This window comes from Neocloeon triangulifer, unplaced genomic scaffold, assembly GCF_031216515.1.
Source record: "Neocloeon triangulifer isolate White Clay Creek 2 clone unplaced genomic scaffold, ASM3121651v1 ptg000014l, whole genome shotgun sequence".
Lineage (NCBI taxonomy): Eukaryota > Metazoa > Arthropoda > Insecta > Ephemeroptera > Baetidae > Neocloeon > Neocloeon triangulifer.
In genome coordinates, this window is record NW_026775556.1 from 745,198 (window position 1) to 767,140 (window position 21,943).

The window sequence follows — 21,943 nt, forward strand, 5'->3', positions numbered from 1 at the left end:
TTCCGCTGAAAATTTTAATATTTTGTTAAATATAATTTTGTTCGGCTGTGGTGGCGCGTGCGTGTGTCTCTCTCTCCCTTTCTGCTCTCGATCGTACGGTACATTCAAAATTTGGCCGCGCAGAATCCGAAGCTTCCGGCCGTGGTGCGCCTCCCTTACTTCCCGAACGCAACGTCACGATTACACAGCAGCTCCTCCATTTTAGGCAGAATATTAACGATTTTCTCAGCGGCCGCCGGCTCGGTCGCGCCCGCCCGCCTCCCGTCCGCCCCGGCCGGGGTCTCGGGCGCCCCCGGGGGCAGGCCGGGGGCAGAGGGCTGGGACGACGTGGACGAAGCGCCCCAGCGACGCCCTAGGCGGGGCGCCTCCATCTTCGGGTAGGTGTTCGTCGGGGGCCCCGAGTTGCCCCCGAGCTCTCTGTTTTTTCGTCCTCGCGTTTTGTGTAGCGCGTGCATGTGGACCCCAGACACGGATGGGGAGGAGAAGAAAGAAAGAAAAGACCGTTTTTCAATAGAGCTGCACACATGTGGCTGCTGCTTTTTTTTTTTTTTTTGTTAAGAGCAAGCGAGGGGCTTTGGCTGCTTTTATTATTTTTCCCATGCCGATCTCCTCGTCCACGCTCTCTCTTTCTTCAGTTCTTTCTTCGCATCGATCCGTGCGGCGCGGCCGTTCTTTCATAAATATTTGCGATTTTCAGCTCTTTGGATCGAATTTTTGTGCCTCTTACGCTTCCTTACCATTCTCTGGTCTTGTGTGAAATTCAAAACTGGACGGAGAACTGATAAGGGCTTGTGAGAGAGACGCTCTTCCAGACCTTCCTTCAACTCTGCTGTGTTTTCGAAAGTGGCTGAATCGATTTCCACGCCGAAATTGACATTCGACACACCCCTCATCAACCCCCATGGAAAAGTCCACCCCCTCTGTAAATTGTATTCGCGTCAATTACCGTGGCCTCACTTTATATCAATTTTCAACAGTTTTTTAATTTTAATTTTTTTTTAACCTGTTTAATTGTCCAACTGCATTTTTTTCGCAATTAATTTTGTGCAAGTTTTGAAACGAGTTCCGCATGTTCAAGATAAATTTTAATCCCCCGTGTACAAAGGAAACGTCGGATAAATGAAATGAATTGTTTGTCCGCTCTGGCTGCGGCGGCGCAACGCAATTCGCAGCAGCGCCGAGATGTGTCTCGCTCGCGCTTATCTCTTCTCTTGTGTTAAAGAAGATAACGCCGCCGCCGCAGCCAACGACTGGCCACACTTTTCTTTCCACTCGGTGCTGCCGCTCAAGCCTGTTGATTCTCTCCCGTCCTCGCCAAACGAAAAAACTTTGCTCCCAAAAGGAAGCGTTCTTCTGCAATCTTGAATTGTTGTGATCAATTTTTCGGCATTTACATATTTTTTGCGACTTTTATATACAAACTTGTAAACCACTTCTAGGATTAATGCCACACCTTATTATTGATTCTTTTCAACATTCTTCTCTTACAAGAGTGTAAAATCATTCAGAATACCCAGAAATATTTTGAGACGAAATCAATTTTCTTTCTTACGTTTTCGGTTTTCAAATTGTATTAAAAGAAAAATCACTTCACATTTTTAAAACTTTTTTTAAATATTTCCGTATCCAAGTAATCTGTTTAATTTAAAAAGTCGCAAAGAACTTATAAAAGATTGATATAATGTCTGTTAGTTTCATTTGTAAATTTTTCTCTCTTCTTAAAATTTGAATTTTTTGTGACATTTTAGAGTTAGGCGGCGCAGCAGTCGGCGCGGTCGATAGACCTGTGTGTGTTTGCGAGATGAGTAAAATAATATAAATCGTTGGGATGCGAGCAAGAGACAAAACGCGACGCATTTCTCGCCGGCAACTATGTCGATTCGATTGTTGGAAGCGGCGCAGGAATTCGCACGCAGCGCGCAATTCCAGACTTTGTTTGTTTGTTTGTTTCAGACTTTCAAGGGAAGCCTGGGCCCGCCAGATTAAGCCCCGCTTTTCGCACAATGAACAAAAGTTCCATCGTCGCCAACACATATATTATTCAAATCCATTTCAAATTACCAAAATCATAAAAGACGTGGAGATAAAAGTTGATTAATTTTTAAAACTATTAATTTTTTGGTCAAGTGGAGAGAATTAATTATTTATTTAATTCTTCTTCAATTTGCTCCAAAATTAATTATTCTGTAAAATAAGGCATTTTTAATTAATTAGATCTAAAATTTTACTTACAACATCACATGTTGTAAAATTTTCCGAAACGAATTATTTTAGATTTACCATAAACAAGAAGCAATGAAGTGAAAAATTAGGCTATAAAGAAATTTGATTTGTTCATTAAACAAATAAGTTTTGGTCACGGTCTGCGACTCTCATTGTCAGCGATCATAATTTTTATGAAACAGAATTTAATCTGAATTTGCTCTTTGTTTGGAAGCTTACTGGGAAATCCTTAGAGTGAATTTTTTATCTGAATTATAAAATAAAAAAAAATTAAGCAAAGAGTAAAACTTGTTTTTATTTTTTAAACTCTTATAAGAATAAATAAAATTTTCAACAATAATATTCAGGTTAAAAATACTTAAAATAAAAGTGTCTACAATTAACAATAATTTTATTTTGGAAAAAATACTAATATTTTGCTTCAAAATTCTAATTTAAAATTTAAACAGGTGTTAATTTTCCACACAATGATTCACGTCACGAACGTGTGTTTTGCGCGCTCCGGTTGGTGCACATCAATAAAAATGAAAATGCATCTTTGTGTCTGCAGCGCGCCGCGGCGCCCTTTTGTGTTGCGATCGCCGGCAAAAACCATAAATTACGGCGCGCGCGTGAGGCAATCCAGGATTTTGCTTTTTCCCAGCAGCGAATCATTTTTCTGCCGTAGAATTAAAGCGGCCGCTGCACCCGTCGACAACATCACTTTTTCTAAAGGCAGATGCACATCAAATTGCCATCAGTCGGCCGAGCGCTTTACAGAATTCACAAACAAACCGTGGATTTTCCCGCGACTCTTTTGCTTCTCCTCGATTTCTGCTTTTGTACGGCGATGATAAAAATCTCCATACAAATCCGTGACGGCTCCGCGTACTTAATTTTAAACTCAATCGGGTGAAAAACGCTGACATTTTTCTCCCAATCACGAAATTTTTACAAGACGGATCTGAAATTCTTTTTTTTTTTTGCCAAAAATTATTTATTTTACTATCATTATTTTTTTTTATTCTACTCAACTCATTACAAAGTATAAAAAATATTCAACACTAAAAAGGAGAAAATAAGATTATTATATTAAAAATTAATATCTATTAAATGTGTGAATTTTTTGGTCTTACAAACGAATACAAATTACAAAAGTTTAAATACTTCAATTTTTGTAATATTTGAATACCATTAGAATTTATAAATGTTTTTACATATACAATAATTATATGGAATTAAAAATTATAAAATAGGTATGAAAATTTTAAAAAAAGAGTCGGTAAAGATCATTGTGGCCAGAAAAGTGTGTTTTCATGAGATTTGCAGCTTGAAACTTATGTCAATTTTATTGCTTGACAATTTGATAAAACTCCGCAGCATGATATGAACTACTTAGTTAATTTTACAAAAATAAAATAAAAACAGAATTTTTATTGAATTTGTAGATGCCTGTTGTTGAGCATGTGATTCGAGTGCATTCAGTGTTAAAAAAATCAAGTCTGCAGGAGCGATGCAAATTCATTCGCGCGCGGTGTGTTTTGTGTCGAGCTCATGTCTGGCAGGCCAATTTGAATTTCCCCTCGCTCGGAGGATCGCGGGGCAAGATTGATCGCGTTTTCTCTCTGGCGAACATGCAAATTCTCTCACTCTATTTTCCGTCCTTATTAATAATTTCTCGCATATAGGATTGTGCAGAGTTTCAATTCCGCTCCAACTCGACTCCGTCTTGCGCAACGCACAATTTTGATGAGCACAAAAGTAGATTGAGGAGGAAAAGTTATGTTTCCTTATTAATATTTTATAAGCAAGAAAATACTCTTTAATCCAATATAATATTTTATTAAGTCGCAGTTTTAATAGGTTTTATTTTAATGAAACGTTTGAATCTATTGAGATATATAATAAAAAGTTGATTATAGCAAGAAAAATTGAACATTCTTTTGCATTCAAAAAATTTTCCTTTATAATTTTTATTCGTTCAAATTGCTGAGAATGCCAGAAATTTCCTTTTTATTTGGTGTAAAAATTGAAAGTTTCAATAAGTAAAATAAATTTTAAAATTCAACATAAATATTGAAAAAAAAAAAAATTGATACATGAATTCAAATGATTTGAAATTGAATCTTTTCAGATGACAAGGAATTGAAACGATATTTGAATGCGCTGGTATTAGGCGGAGTGGTTTCGTCACAACTGAAAGGTTACGGGTAGCGAAAGGTTGGTTGGGTCCTTTGCTGGCTCGGCGCGCAACACCACGCGAGGCCTGCAGGCGAGTTTAACATTTGTCGGCTTGGCAAACACATAAGCGTTTATGGCGCGTTGGTGTCCGACCAGTTGTTGGCCACCGCCGGAGCGAGGAGCATCCTCTCGTCCGCGAGGAGAGTGAAAGTGCATTCTTAGGTCACGGAGAACCTGACAAAGTCCAGCAACTGATCTGCCCACTTTGCTTCACCTCGCTTTGCTCGTTTCCTTATCGCGCCACCGCGCAATTATCGCTCTCGTTTCAACCTCAAATTGATAAACCTGCACCTTCTGGTTTCTTCATCCCACTTCAACATCAAAATATTAATTTACAATTGTAATTTAAAGTTCATTAATTTCTAAGGAAATTTAGAAAATTCATTCATATTTTTCTTTAAAAATTATGGAAATAAAAAGTAGGAGAAATTTTTAAAACAAATTAGTAATTTATTCAAAAAAATATTAGGCGAATGTTTTAAATTTAGATCTTTCCCACAGTTTTGTTAATAATAATTTACTTTCTTTGAACAGGAAATGAGAACAAATTTGAAAATTGATGGGATTTTTAAAAAAAACTTATCATCCAATACTGGGCTATTATTCCAATATACTGATATTTCTGCTTTTTACCCTTTTTACTTCACTGAATTTAGAAAATGTACTGCATTTTATATGAAGGAGCAATATAAAATAAATAAAACAAGAGTGGTGATTCTTGGTGATTTAAAACTCTCCTAAAATTAAAAAGAAAAAATTAAAATATTTTCATGAACACAATTTTTTTTAATTAGTCTTTAATAGTTAATTTCTGATCAAATTGCTGAATTAAATGGGTTTGATAAAAATTTTTATTAATAAGTAATTTAAAGAAAGCCTTTCTAATTAAGATTAATTAATTAGTCTCTTCAATCCTTGATGGTAAAAAATTCATGCAAATTTTTGCAAGTTTTCCAACTTGCCGGTTACGTCAGTTGCGAGTGATGGATTATTCAATTTGCGTGCTAATTGAAAAGTAATTCGTCAAAAGTGAGTGTGCATTTCACGCTGAGTGACCTGCTGCACGGGTGACATTGAAATCGATGCATTTTGCAACGCGACTCATCTTTTTTTTCAAGCAGTGAGAGTTAATTGGACACGTTTTGCGTCACGAATATTGTACACGTTCATTATGCACGAAGGAAAAGCTGCAGTTGGAAAAGGTTACGCGTTCCATTTTCAGCTCGAAATAACGCACTCGCGGCAAATGCCACGGAATATATGGACGAGAGGCGGACAACTTTTTTTCGCGGCGTCTCTCTAACACAGCAGATGATAAATGACCTTCCAGACCATTCCGAGCACACGCCAATTTACGAGAAAAAAAATATGTTAAAAAAATTATAAAAATGGGAAGAGTGGATTACCGAAAGAGAATAAGGAAAAATCTATTCATGAGCAACCAAATGGAAGGTTGCTTAATTTTTTTTAATTCAACACCCTCAATTAAGCGTAACTCTTCAAAATAATATTTAAAATTAGTAGGTGAAATTAAATTTCATTAATTTATCATATTATTTTCATATTTTCTGGTAGTGTCTTGCATTAAAAAATTAACCTGTTCGCTTTTATTTTTACCCTCAATTATAATATTCTTATTTTTATTTACTAAAATATTTTATTGTTAAAAATTGGTCCAACTAAAATTGATGAAAATTTCACCAAATCATGTTCATATGACCCCAATTGAACGGAAAAATAAAATCAATAGGTCAATCTACATAAAAAATTTACATAGATCTGCTGCTTTGGAAGTTTTAATTGCAGAGTGGATATCGCAAGATCCTGGATAATAAAGAAATTTGAGATATTTAAATTGATTCAGGAAGATTTCAAAATATTTCCTTGATAAAAAAAGGAAACGGTTGACATGAAAAATTACGGCATCCTTATTAATAAATAATACTAATAGAGAAGAACTGGTGTGACATTTCAAGGAAATCGAGGAAATGTCAAGAGCTCTTAGTTCAAATGGGTGCAGTGAAGAATGTAAGGAGGAAATTCTCCTCCTCGCTCACTCAGGGAGATAAAAATCTTTCTCTCAGGGTTTTCCATTATTCGCAATAGATTCTTTGAAATTACGTTCGATTAAAGATCAACGCGGCGATTTTATTTTGGGTTGTTAATTATGCAACTGCAATTGTCGAAGAGTTGACCTTTCACATTATTCTAGTCCATCCATCCATCCGCGAGCAGCATCTCTCTTTCACTTTCGGATGGGAGCGGTTGAAGGTCGCGCGCGCGCGCGATTTTGTCAGTGCAAAGTTGAGTCTTTGGCTAGGCGCGGAGAAAGGCCTGCTTAATATTTTCACAACAATTGCCTTCTTCGTCTGAAGGCCTCGCATCTTCCTGTTCGCGATCAGTGGAACGCGGCGGCGGCGGCGGCCAAATTCAACGACTCGAAATTTGCATTTTTATATCTGTCGCAAATTATTATTACATGTGTCGGCGGCGCTTTTATGGCCATCGATCCGTCTGTGCCGCAATCCCAAGCACGACGATTGTAAACGCATTAGAGTTGCATGATCCAGCCAAATTACAATCCCCGTCGTAAATCAATTTGCAAATAATGTTGTTAGTAACATATTTTGCCACAAATTATACGAGTGAATCTAACGAATCATCTGATTTTTCGATGGTTTAATTTTGAATTGAAAATGTAAAAAAATCTGACAGTTTTCATTTTTTTAACACAACATTTTGGAGAGGAAGAACGCCTGACTCATCTGACTTAAGGAAAAGAAAAAATATAGCAATAAAATTAAAATGGAGGAATTTTGGTTGCTGCTATTTTGGAGGGAAAAAACTTCACCATTGATAGTAACTTGACTTTTTCATTGAATTTCATTATTTTCAACCTCTTTGAGAGCAGATTTTGAGATTTTTTTTAGCTTATTTTCATGTTTTTCTTGAAAAATCTATAATAAATTCTGTCCCAGACTAATTCTTTGCTGAAGAGGCATTCTTTTTTTAGGATTAAATTATCTTGTTAATTCAATTCCGTCCTTTTTTTTTGCTCCACTCATGTTAGCGACTTGTTCGCCGGAGGTGCTGCCGTTTTTTCACATTTTATTTTTATTATCACCTTCTCCAAATGTAAATTAATTTATGAAGAGTAAAAATAATAATAAATTCACACCGCGTGCACAAACCGAGTGCTTAGCATTAATGATTATTCTAAAAATAAGTGAAAATACTGAAAATCTTGTCGCTAAAACTGGTAAGTGAATTTTAATTTTAACCTTTAAAGATGTAAGTTTGAAAGTTGTACTCGCAATCAATAGAGTTTTCAACAAATTTCATAATTACAAATCCACATTTTTCTGTTTGTTGATAAAAAATTATTAATAAAATAGAATAAACTACAATTTTTCTTCATCATATAAAGAAAAGCTATGGAAATTAGATAATAATAAATAACTATTAAAACATCAATTAAGAAAGTTAGGAATGATTATTTTACTTTCATTCCTTTAAATGCACGAAAGGAATTTTTAACTTTCAATTTTTTGTTTCTCTCACATTGAAAAAGCGATTATTACTAAATTCGGGCCACTTAACTAATTGAAATGTATTAGGTGTGCAAACTCCCTTCTAAAGCTGATTGTTATTTCAATTGTGTGTGTCCAATTAATAGATATGTTAAGAAAGAGCTTTTTGCCGTTGCGCAAAGTATGTGAGCACAAAATATATTGACGGCTGCGACTTTTGTTGCGATCCGGCTGCGGGTGATTATTATGTAGCGACGAGAAACAATGAAAAACCAATTTCACTCAACGCGCCGATTAACTCGCATATGTGCTGAATCGAGAATTAAACACTTTCCAATGCATTTGAATCGGCTCCAAAGATATAAAAGTTTTAAAAAACTGCTCTCACTTTTCATTTACGGAAAATAAAGGGCCACGCCGGGGTCGGATGTCAAAATGCAAATTGTGCAGTGTCATGGCGCGCGTGTGTGGCTGGGGCGTCGCACTTCCTTTTAAATCCTATATTTATAAATAATATTTTGATAGAAATCGATTTTCGCGCGCCTCAAACGCCCTCTTGAGCAACGAGTTTTGTTTTTGCTTCGCAGACGGAAAATTCAAAGCCATTCAGAAAAAAAATTCGCTTCCGCCGCTGCAATTTAATTAATATTCAAGCAGCGGTCTTTCATAAATTGTCGCTGACAGCTGTATTAAAGGAAAAGGCCTTAAGGTGCTTCTATATTTCAATTGAAAACTTCACAGTTTTGAAAACCAAGTTGGCCAAGTTTACTTAACTTGAATAATTTAAACTTATTTTTATAATTCGCGGAAAATTATGAAGATTTTTATTTGTATAAAGAGTGAAATGCGGTGTGACCTTTCAATTTATGCAACACTCGCAGCCTGCTTGGCTGGAATTTGCATGAGCTGACTTTTTAATTTTTTTATTGGAATCCGATAATTCATTTTTTTTTTAATTTCCAAGAAAAAACTTCTTTTACTTGACGTATCAAGTCACACTTGATGCGCACAAACCTTGCAAGTGCGAAGCAATTAGAGACGGCAGCTCATTGTGCACCAAAGCCAAAGTTGAAAAAAAAAAATAAACACGAATGTTTTTATTTTATTAAAAGAGCGCCTTTGAAAAACGAGAGGAGCGAGTCGTCCGTGCAGTGTTCGAGCACCGATTGTACAATAACAAAAACAACAAAACATCGTGTTCACTTCTGCTATTATGTGCATTTTATGTGTTTAACAGAGTTGTAAGACGTCCGAGTTCACCGAAAGGGGGATAAAAAAAATGGATAAAGTATGAACCTTTAATCTACATCAGCGTCGTTGCATTTTTAAATTTTGAAGAGGAAATTATTTGAAATATTTCAATTTAATAAAAAAAATCTAAACCTTAATGATATTAAAATTTGTCTTATGATAATATCAACAGATAATTCCTGAAATTTGTCTTTTCATTTATGAGAAAAATATAAAAGGGTGAAATCGGGAAAGGATGAGGTGTAATTGGCAGTAAAAAGTTACCATTTTGATTTTCACATATGTTGTTGGGGTTGTTGAAAGGTAGCTTCTCCTAAATTTTCAGCTTAAAATATGGTGCGCTTTTCCGGGAAATCAGATTTTTCCAAAAACAGAAAATATTGAATATCTTTGCTAAAAATGAGAATATATGAATGCTCTCTTCACTACCAGACGTAACTTTTCACGCCCGACAACTTTGCTGTTGATTATTTTCGTATAGGTCAAAGGTCAAGGTCACTAATTAGCAAATTTCACTTTCAAACGCAATTTTCGCAAAGAAGCACACCTTGAATTTTTTTCGTGATATACAAAAAAATGTAGCCCTAAGTGTGTAGAACAAAATACTTGATTTCCAGATTGGTAACTTTTTCTGTTTAATTGATATTTTTAATTGAATATAAAAAACAGTGAAAAATCACTTTTCCGCAAACGAAATTAATTTTCAAACATCGATAATTTTTTTTCTGCTAGAGATACGCAAAAACATGTAAGTACAAAAAGTGTTTCTAATGACCTAACCTATCGAACCATGTATCGATCATGTAGGTCGAGCCACTTAAGGTCATTGACCTCAGTGACCTGTGACCTTGAAAAATGATTTTGCAAAATATTGGTTCATTAAATAATGAAAAAAGTGCGCCTTTTTCGAAAAGTTTCCAATTTTTTGCAATATCGTTTTTCAAGGTCACAGGTCACTGAGGTCAATGACCTTAAGTGACTCGACCTACATGATCGATACATGGTTCGATAGGTTAGGTCATTAGAAACACTTTTTGTACTTACATGTTTTTGCGTATCTCTAACAGAAAAAAAATTATCGCTGTTTGAAAATTAATTTCGTTTGCGGAAAAGTGATTTTTCATTGTTTTTTTATATTCAATTAAAAATATCAATTAAACAGAAAAAGTTACCAATCTGGAAATCAAGTATTTTGTTCTACACACTTAGGGCTACATTTTTTTGTATATCACGAAAAAAATCCAAGGTGTGCTTCTTTGCGAAAATTGCGTTTGAAAGTGAAATTTGCTAATTAGTGACCTTGACCTTTGACCTACACGAAAATAATCAACAGCAAAGTTGTCGGGCGTGAAAAGTTACGTCTGGTAGTGAAGAGAGCATTCATATATTCTCATTTTTAGCAAAGATATTCAATATTTTCTGTTTTTGGAAAAATCCGATTTCCCGGAAAAGCGCACCATATTTTAAGCTGAAAATTTAGGAGAAGCTACCTTTCAACAACCCCAACAACATATGTGAAAATCAAAATGGTAACTTTTCACTGCCAATTACACCTCATTCTTTCCCGATTTCACCCAAAAAATAAATGCAATTGGACTGATTGAAAGAAATAAAAGAAAGCTGGAGTGCCATCGGGCTAAAAGAAAAGACGAAAATAAAGTCTGATCCTAATTATGACAAGGGAGCTGCAGTTTTTTTTTCCAGGAATAGGAGAACAAAATAAAACATTTGGAGGATAATCATGCGTCTAAAGAAATGCAAACCTTCAGCAAAAAACTTTTAATTATGTTTGTTATGTGATGAATCAATGTTTAAATTTTGTTGTTTTAAAATTTGTAATGTATAAACAACTGTACTTTTTATTCTCAATTATAGAATAAAATGTAAAAATTTTGAATTTATTCAACATAATCTTGATATGGGCAGTGGTTGCCTCTGTGACATATCAATAAATATAATTGCAACTAATTTTTCTGTTGGTAAAATTGACAGAATCTGGATTGATCTGGATATAAATTAATTTAAAATTCAAAGACCTATATCAGAAAAGTGCCCCAGATCCCAGATCATTTCCTTTCAACATTCTGAATTCAAATAAACACCGATTTCCTTTTCTTAATAGGATTTTTTTTACAATTTTGCATGCATTGTATGAGAAATAATTTAATTGAATCTCAAAATTTTGCACTTGAAATGTCTGAAATTTTTAATTTCTTAAGTGCTGCAAAAGTTAAAGCTTAAAAAGTTGAAACAAAAACGTTTTCAACCTCAGAAAAAGCACAGTAAAAGGAATGTAAAAGTTATCTGTCTCAGTTTTGAACCGAAATGCCACTTGAAGAAGATTTATCTCTTTTTTGATATAAAACAAGTCTCTTTTGCTTCAAATGTTAATAGAAAGATTTTAATTAAAAGAAAAATATGTGTTAAAAAAGTTGGAAGCGACGTGTGTGTGTAGGCAGACGATTGGCAAAGATGCAAATGCGAACGGGTGCGATCGTTTTATAGGAAAAGTGGCGGCCAGGAGGAGGGGGGGGGGGAAGTCATCCTTCGCTCGGACACGCACTGAGAAGGTGCGAACGGGGGAATCAATTAGAATAAGAGGCCGCAATCAAATATCATCTCTCGCTCCGCGAACGAGTTTGCAAAGTATCGATTGCGAGGAGCGGCTGGTCGGTGTTGCAGCATCCCTGGCTCGATCTGATAGAGCCAATTTATTAGGCCACATCACGCCCCCGCTCTCTACTCGAATTATCTCGCGCGCGCCCATTTACATAATGTAATAACGCGCCGCATCCCTTAAATTCCAACCCCTCTCGCTCTCTCTCTCTCTCTCTCTCTCGTGTCTGCTGTTGATGTGCAGTTGTTATGTAATTGAAAAGCGCAAAAGTGCCCATAAACTGCAAACACACAGCATACGTCCCCCGAAATGGAAAATTGATTTTGTGTTGCGACAAAAAGCCGCTCCATGATTCATGCCCGAAAACAAACAGAGATTGTGCGACGTTTTGCATTACCATTTTAGCTTGGCAAAACGTAAATTTAAATTTTATTTTAGTCATTTCCTGCTCAAACTTATCCATAATTCTGCCAAGCGGCTAAAATTCGATGTTAAATTAATTTTTCTTTCCAAAGTATGGATCAAAATAAAAGTAGTACAGAAAAATTGAAAACAGAAATCCTGATCTTTCAGATTTCCAATTAATAGCTAAACATTTAATTTTTAATTCGTTTCCTCGCTCAGTTTCTGAATCTTATACAGTAAATTTTTTGGAGAATCACACACTCTCAATTAATTAACAAAAAAAAATGCATTTTTTATTGATGAAATGGTCAAATTTTGCAAATCAATAAATAGCTAGTAAATAATTATTATAAAATATATATATAAAATATATCCGAAATCTCACCTTGCTCTACAAAAAAAAAAGGATTTAGAGAATCTCATAATGTTCATATTTAAAACTTGACTTTAATTATTAAACAATCTCAATTGACCTGAATAATAATTTAAAATTGATGGAACTACATTCCAAAGAGGGATCGTCGATTAAAAACATCTTTAGCCTCCAAATGCGTCACGCAACTTTTTGGGTTGAGGACTGCATATAAATAAAACCTTGCAGATCTTCTCCCCGTCTATATATTTTAACGCAATAAATTAAAAGTGCGCTCGCATTAAAATCCGATCTAAATCAAAACGTCGCTTTCTTTCTCGGCGGAAGGTCGAAAATCGCAATAAACAAGTCGACAAATTAACGAGATCAAGTGCAAAGTCCCGAGGCGAGTCTCGAAAAATGTTCTGCACAGGTGCAGCTTTTCAAACTGACGAGCAAAAATAATGAAGTCTCTCCATCTTCTTTGAGAGGTCGAAACGCATTTTGCATAAATTTCGGCGCTCTCGAGGAAGTGCGCTCTTTTAATTTGAGGCCAAATTAAAAGGCACTTGGCGCGAGATAAAATGCAAGACACGTGCGTGCTTTTGACATTTTCTTTGTTTCGCCGCCGAATAGGTTAAGCACGCGACGCAGGCAGACTCCGCTCGTAAACTGCAATTACGCGCGCGTCGCGCCTCAAAAAGCCAAAAACATTGTTGTTTTTTTCTTTGCGTTAAAAATTTCACCTAAATAGGAGACGAGTTCGGTTTAGTTTTATTCATTTATCTATATCTAAGCAATTTATCTCATCATAAAGGGCTGGGGGGCTGGGAATGATTTTTCTTTTATTTCAAACAGAAAATATTAATTTGTATTCCTATGTTTGCAAATAAGTCAAAATTATAGTTTAAAAGAAGTAAAAAAATCCTTGCAATGACATAAATATTTGCTATGATTTTTTCTTCCTTAAATTGAATTTCAATAACACGGTGAAAAATTCAATCAACTTGTATTTCCAGCTTTTCAATGTTCTTTCTGCAAGAATTATAATTTAATTACACTTTTATTAGCATCAATAGCATCGTTTTTATAACAAGAAAATCTGTGGGGATTCATATTCATTGCTTTTTATAATACAAAAATTTCCCTACTTTTTTTGTAAAATTTTATTCATTTCATTTTATTTTTTCTTTTCATTTTATGACCAAATAAAATCCTTCGGACCGTGAAAATTTCAGTGCCTTTTATTTATATTCACTTCTTTATCAATTTCCACTAATTGCCTCTTCGTTTATTTTATTATATCATTTGTTTCAGTCCACTTGAAATGGACACTTTCGTTTTCATCCCATGTCGTAATTCCTCGGCGCATTCCTCAACGGCGCATCAGTCAAGATAAAAAAAATAACTCTTAATTCGTCTTTCGTGCATCAGATTCGTCCGAGATAGGCGATTGAAAAGGTGTCCGTTGCATAATCTCGTAAAAATAATAGTCATTTGCTTTTGAGAGTGAAAACGAGAGAGAGAGACATGCGAAGAGAGATTGGAAAAGCAGATCTTGTTCGCAGCGGGAATGGGCGTCAAAAATATATTTATTCATTTCGTAACGAAAGAGATGCTCAGACTAGTCAGACGAGGTTTTTCTTGTTATTTTTTTGGAATTATTACAGCAGCAGATGTTCAACGCGGAAAGCCTTTTAATTTATCTGAAAAATATTTAGCCCACAAAACAGGATGACAGGCCTGCTTACACAAATCACGCGGCATTATCCGCAACACGCTACTTGATACCTTTCAACTTAAACCATAAATTTCATTCAAGTAAGAAAAAAAAATGCTCTGGTCCATTGAGAAAGAGATGAAAAGCACAAACAACAATTATTTAACAATTAGAATCAAGAGAGAGATAATTAGCCACTTTACCTTCAAAAGAGCGTTAAACTGCCGAGCTCATTAACAAAGAAGTGTGGCCCATTTAAAAAGTTGCTCCGTTTTTTTTCCTTCGTAAAATGTGTCGCGTGAGAAGTTTGGAAGTCGTAAAACTCTATAGAGGCGCATTGTTTTGCTTGTCGTCGCTGCATCTGCTTTTGCACTCAAATTTTTGCAACTTTTTAAAATTAATTACTTTATGGTTTTCACTGAAATAAAGACATAAAAAATTCCAAGTAAAAAATCAATTTAAGCTTCAAATATGATACACTGAATGAAAACTTTTGAACCTTTTTCCATACCAATCTTCATTGGGGTGATATGAACGCGATTAGGTGAAATTTTATAAATTTTGGTTGGGCAAATTTAGAGGTCAAAATTATTTTAGAAAATTCCCATAAGAAAAATAGTTACATTTCAAAAATTGATTTCTCCAAATGAATGGAATATTTCTATCTTCATCTCCTTAGAACTAAAATCCAAAGCTAATTATCATCAAAATTAATCAGGCCGTTTATTTTTCAGCAAAAGCCTCTTAAATAATAAAAATATTGTTCTTATTATTATGAAATTGGCCCAATTAAATGACCTTTGACCACCATGAAGACTACAATTCGCGCAAGATTGGAGTACGTGCTTTACCGCTGGAATCCTCCACATAATAATTGAAAACCGCAAAACCGTGCCGTGCAATGCTTAATGGAATTAGGCAATTCAGCGCTTTTCCCAGGACGAATCCGAAAAAATATTCAATTTCGAACTTTAAACTAGAATATAAAAAGAAGTACAACATATAAGATAGGCGCGGTTTTGCAAGAGAGAGAGAGGATTCAGGCACAATAAATTTCACGCTTAATTTTATTTATCTGAAATGCCACGTGTGTGTGTTGCATCAAAAGAAAGAAAGAATGAAGTTGGGCTTCTTCCTGCCGCGCTACTGGTCAGCGCGTTGCTAATTACTTGTATTTTATCTTTTAAGGCGCTTCCTCCGCCGCTGCATTGTTCAAAGGAGCGACTACTTCACGCATCGAGTGCGGCAAAAAATGGAAAAAAAAAATAATAATAATCTCGTGCACGCCGCGCGTTTCATAACTCTCGAGAAGAAAAATTGCACGGCGGCGTAACATTGAGAGTGAGATGAGAAATAAAAAGGGGAGGCGCTTCTCGTGAGTTGTGTTCTTTCTTCTCTCTATTATTATTAATAACCCGGTCGAATAATCGACTTCCCTGCAACCTGCAGCGAGTGGGGATCGGTCCTGCGAGTAGGTAGACACCCTTCCCTCTGGAGTTATGTGTATCACGATCCACTATAAAAGCACCCAGCCGCCGCAAACCCATGTCAAATTCACTCCAACACCTCAACAATGAAGATTGTAAGTGCTCTAGTCTCGCTACTTTTCCACCCACCAAATCAAACTCTGCATGCAAACTCGGATTTCCCAACATCTACTGATCCCATTCGGTGAGACCGTTCGATTTTCAAAACCTGCACAAAACTCCTATCAATAATTCGCACTTTTTTATTTTCGTGCTCCAATTTACAATTGAATTCATTTTGTACTAATTCACTTGTTAAATTTAAAAAAAAAGTTCAAAATTTTATTTCTTTTTTTTTTACCAAGTTTTTCCTTTTAATATTCCTTTTATTTCTGTACTCCAATAATTTAAATAATTCCATAAATTAATTATTTTTAAAAGTGGTCTAATTTAAAAATTTCCATCTATACACAATTTTTTTAAACAAAAGATTCAGCCACTTATAAATTAATTTCTTCCATTAAATATTGGACCTGATTTTGATGCAAAAGTTTCTCCAATTAAATTTATTCGCCCCACTTTCTTTTAATTAAATGTTTAGAGTAAATTATTTCAAATAACTTGCCCTATATTATTATCCAAAAATAATTGTTCTTTTGCAAGAAATTAATTTTTGCACCCAATTTTTCTGAACTCTGCATTCTTTTGTTGCGACTCACGAAGCCATCTCGGCCTTTGCATGAATTTTTATGCCAAAGTGGCGTCCCGTCCTCCTCCTCCCTTTTTAACGAGGTCGCAAAACAAAACAAATGTCAGCCGCCAGCAGCGCATCCATCCAGCCGTTCGCTGATTTTCCCTCTTCTTTCGTTCTTTCCACCCACCGCGGACAAACTCTCTGATTCTTTTTTTCCCAACATTTCACTCGCGTGAGAGAAAGAAAGGGCGGCGCGCACATAATTCGCCCTCTCTCGCGACTTTTCGATCTCAAATGTGTGTAACAAGACCGAATTGCAGCTCGGCAAATTTGCATACGCAATATTTCATTTTCTCGCTCGCTCCCACCAGCAAATTCTCAAATCAAATTCCCTTCTATTTTTACTCGGGTTTATTTCTTTTACTGAAAAATTGTTTCATTAGCATTGATAAAATTTTTTATAAATCTTGTTAAATTGGAGACAAAATTTTAAAATTCAATTACAAAATTTCAAAAATATCATTTGTTTTAAACATTTAATTTATTGAAACTCTCAATTAAAATATAATTATAAAAGAATATTTAGATTATAAATATTAATTGAAACTTTCTCATAGAAAACGTGAAGGCGGTTTTAATGTATTTGCAAAACAATTTAAAAAGCAATCAGTCGAGAAAATATTGCAACGTGCACTTTTCTAATGCAGTTTGTGTCAATCAATTTTACTGCCGAGCGCAATTAGTCGGTCACGAGACGACGCAAATCATCACGATTTGATTGCAGACCTGTCTGCTGTGCACCTGCCTGCTGAGCGTGGCTTCGGCCCAGTTCAACCGACGGCCCGTGGCCCCCGCCGGCCCCATCTACCGCTCGCCCGAAGCCAGCGCCGCCATCCTCACCTACAACAACGACCACGGCTTCAACGGCGACTACAGATACGGGTAATTATTACAAACTACTCTGAATTATATCAAAATAATATATAGAATTTCTTATATATTTTATTCTCCTTTGTTTCTTATACTGATTCAATTTGTATAAAAGTTCAAAATATTTAATTGGTTTTGTGCTTTTCTTTAATTAAAATTTATCAAGTTTTATCTATTATAACTTTTTAATCAAATAAAAATTTAAAATATTGAAAATAATCTCCTAATTTCTTTTGGTGTCAATCAATTTAAATTGTAAAAATACTAAACAATCATTTCTTTTTACAATAACAATAGGATATAGTGATTTTTAATATCTTAATTTTTATAAATATTTTAATTAACCTTATCATTAAATTTTTTACAAATTTATCATTGGATGAGGGAATAAAGTTAATTCTCTCAGGAACTAAATTTGCCTTGTAAATTTTACTTTATATTTCTTCAGAACTTTCAACCAACAATTAAAATAAATAAATATTTATCATTAAAGTGTTATAAAGTTTTCCAGAAATGAAATTTCTAGTTCTTTTCATTCTGTGTTAGATCACGACTAGTCTATTCTAAATATATGTAGTGACTTAAATTGGACTCATATGGAGGAAATTACAAGACTTTGAAATCTCAAATTGGCCACCATAAATCTGGCGGCCATTCAAGTACCTTTTAAAATCAATTTAAAGTTGGTCTTCCAACATATGGTTGAACTCGTCCTGCCGAGGACTGTCCGAATTTGAAATAATAAAAAACTTTTTGCAGATACTCGACGAGCAACGGAATCCAGGCCCAGGAGCAGGGCTACCTGAAGAACCCCGGCACGAACGTGGAGGCGCAGGTGGCGCAGGGATCGTACTCGTACACCGGCCCTGACGGCATCCTGTACACGGTGACGTACATCGCCGACGAGAACGGCTTCAGGGCGGAGGGCGCGCACCTGCCCACCCCGCCACCCCTGCCCGCGCACGCCCTCGAGCAGATCAGGTTCGCGCAGCAGCAGCAGGCCGCCGGCGCCAACCGTTTCAGCGGTTGACCCTGAGCACTTCTTTCTTATGTACCTACTTCGTAGAAAAGCGAATCAAAAATAAATGCAAAAATTGTGTTTTCAATAAAATCGAGGTCTTCTTCTTTTACCCAAATAAAATCGTGGCGCTGCAAATGTCAAGGATTTCCTCCGGCCGGTCTGCTTTTGCGCAACAGCCGTGAGAACAGAGCAGACGAATTAATAATTTTCACGCTTGTGCTCGTCTCTCTATTATTATAATTCTCGACCGAACCCAAATCGCTCCGGACGACCTCCCGCAAAACTCCGCCTTCAACAAAGGGCAATGAAATAATTTTCTTAATTGTCTTGATTATTATATTTGACATTTGATCCACAATCAATTCAATTCCAATTAATAAAATTATTATTAAAAGCTGCATTTTTTTTCAAATGAAAACAACTTGTTGCCCTTTCTACTGCTCAGAAACGTGATTTCTTTTCTCCGGAGTTAATTTATTTTACGAGTAAAGAAAAGATCATTTGCGCTGGGCGTTGAATGGAGAAGAGACTCGGTGTGGGAGTTGATGGTTTTTGCGCGCGGCCTTTCTTCTGTCTTCATTGTTGGAGGAAATAAAAAAGCCATAAATTTGATTGCACCCCGCCGGGAGATACTTTTTTAAAATGCCAACTGAGGTACATAATAAATTGAAAGAACTGAAACTGAAGCTCGGCGCGGCGCGGCGCCAAAATTCAAAACAACCGCAAAACAAATGGAAAAACAGAGCGTGCGGTGACAGAATTTGAAATGAGCGGCAGCAGAAAACCTTGGCGAGGTGAAACGCGAGAGAGACGAAAACAAAATCTCAGAAAAATGTAAATAATACATAATACGACGAGTGTACAATCTCTGATGTGAGTCATCTATCGTCTAACTTGGCTTCAAATAGAACGAGAGAGGGGAGTGAATCATTTGCAAGCAGTCAAGTGCAATTTGATTCATACAGGAGAATGAACTCGGAGAAACATTTAAATTGACTTTTAACTTTTACAAGCATATACTGACAAGTTGAAACTTTCATAACCCAGGAAATCAGGAACTGAGTTTCATATACTAATAATATGTTTTAAATTCGCGATTTTTGGGGTAAAATTTAATCTCTTTGTGCTCAATATTTCATGCAAAATAATAATCGCTAGCTCTCACTTTCAGCTACATTCGAATCCTTCAAAAATTAACGTGGCAAGTTTTAGAAATTACCTTTGGACTTTAAATTTTGATTCGCTGGGGAGGAATTTCCCGGAGTCTCCGATTTCAATCTAATTTTGATTATTTGCTTCATTTGATAGGACGAAAGTATGCAACAAGAAAAACAAAAATGCAGGGTCAATGTGATGGACCTTAACTTCTATTTGCAAAAGTACCATCCATTTTTTTTTTAATTGGCTAAAATGAGGTGTAATAATTGTATTTATAGATTTAAATATATGTAATTAATTTAAATTCAATAAAGACCCAAACAAATTTTTGACTTGGTTACAAGTATGTGCACAAAGTCAGATCCTTTCCAAATTATCGCTGCAGTCGAAATACCTCAGAATGAAATTCGGGAAATAGGTTTTCAAAATTATATAGACTTTAAAAAAACAAATCTACACATTTAGCATAATTTACATGAAAATATTAATTTGAATTATTTATTGATGTGAATTGATGTGAATCAGAGCACTATTTGATCCCTGTTCCTTGAATATATATCATGGATATACCCAGATATACCCAAAACACATTAAGATATATATAATTTTATTATATTGCATGGATTAAGGATGTGTTTCCTTGTTCTTATTTATAGTCTTCTATATTTTTTCCAATAAATTTTTCATTTGAAACCAAAGATTAACTCCCACTTTAATTGCAAGTCTCTGAAAGAAGGGGATTTATTTTTATTCAGAGATATATAATTTTGTATCTTTGTTACCAAAATTAGCTATGCTTGTTCATTTTTTATTTGAAACTTAAAAGTAACGCAATAATTCCAATTTTATATCACATTTCAGTTCACTAGAACCTGCTTTTAAGACCATAAACTGAATTAATGTGACGCGCGTGTTTCTAGACCAGTTGAAATGGTCTCGCTGCTCCCAATAAAGCTGTTGTGCCTTAAACACGTTATTTGCCCTTGCATTGAAGAGAGCCGACCGCAGCAGCTGACATTTTATTGTTTTGATTTAAAATACCTCGCGCTCGCGGCAGCCAAAAGACTTGACCTTCCCCAATCTCGCGCGATAAATTTTACTTAAAAAGTGCCACCGGAGTTTTGTTGTAATAATTGCAAGTAATTTCCATTCTTGACGGAGAAAAAAAGGGAAGGATTATATACGTCGCATTGTGCAAAGGCGAGTTTATTCACTTTTGCAATGGGATTAATTTTTTCAATTAGAAAGGCATCTCTCATTTGCAAGTAGTGCGGTGTCGCGTATGTGAGAATCGATTATGGAGCATAGTTTATATTATAATGAATGCATAAAAAGCCGGTTTTATTTATAGACCGAATTCAGTCTAAAGAGAGTGAGAGTGAGAAAAGCAAAGGTGAGCAACTGACAGTCAGTCTCAATCTCGGCCGGTGTCGCCGCATCTCGACCTTGCAGCTCCTCTTTACAGAAAAAATGCATAATTAATCCCTTAAAGTGTCGCGCGGCGGAGAGGTTACGCGAACAGGCCAACGGCAATCATGCCATCATCGCAGTAATTTATCGTTTGATTGCGCTGCACCTGCGATCATACATGGACAACTGCAATTACTATTTTACAGAGCCGCAAATTGCTTTTGAATTGGCCCGAATAAAATTGGATCGAAGTTCAAAAGTAATAAGGTCACAACTTGGTCTGATAGAAAGAAATTTTGTGATTTTAAAAAGCAAAATAATAATAAATGTATCTTTTGCCTAAAACATACCATATTTGTTTTGCCTGCTCTAAATCAATTTAAAATGTATTTAATTGGCGATTTTTGCTGCATTTCATTAACTTCAGTGACTGCCTGCGACGGTAAAAACCAAGAAAACTATTTGTAACATAAATAAATCGTCATTTTTTTAAATAGCGAATTATAATATATAATATTGTCATTATTATAATTTATAATATAAGAAGGATATTTTTCAAAATATGGTAGAGATGTAAAAAAATAAATCTATACTTTTTTTCTTAAAAAAATTAAGTTTTAATTTTTAGGAATGTTAGGGTGGTTGTGTAAGAAATTCAGATTTAAAAACAATTTCAATGCCAAATTTCAACACTTTAGCAATTTTTAATAAAGAAACTCATACCTAGAGACACATTAAATTAATTCTTTTTTGAGAGTATTGAGATTTATGATAATTATGATTAATATTATTTGAAATTAGTTTTAAAGGTTTTGATTTGCTCATGCTCGATTAGTTTCAAAATTCCACAACATATTTCAATAACAAAATTCTCCATAAAAATTTCCTCAATAATTATCCAGAATTAGGTTCAATTAAATCAAATAAATTTAACAAAACTTCCTTC

At 35.2% G+C, this 21,943-nt stretch overlaps 1 protein-coding gene across 1 annotated transcript; it reads left to right on the plus strand.

Moving 5' to 3' along the window:
• The first annotated feature begins 15,767 nt into the window (after nucleotides 1-15,767).
• LOC132199776 (cuticle protein CP14.6-like) lies at nucleotides 15,768-18,519 on the plus strand. The gene is made up of 3 exons (XM_059624756.1): nucleotides 15,768-15,900; nucleotides 17,263-17,420; nucleotides 18,168-18,519. The coding sequence occupies exons 1-3, from the start codon at nucleotides 15,892-15,894 to the stop codon at nucleotides 18,436-18,438; spliced, it is 438 nt and encodes a 145-aa protein (XP_059480739.1). The 5' UTR covers nucleotides 15,768-15,891; the 3' UTR covers nucleotides 18,439-18,519.
• The last annotated feature ends 3,424 nt before the right edge of the window (nucleotides 18,520-21,943 follow it).

Coding starts and splice junctions, on each gene's coding strand:
- LOC132199776 (XM_059624756.1), top strand. Junction 17,421..18,167: donor AACGGCGACTACAGATACGG/GTAATTATTACA, acceptor AACTTTTTGCAG/ATACTCGACGAGCAACGGAA.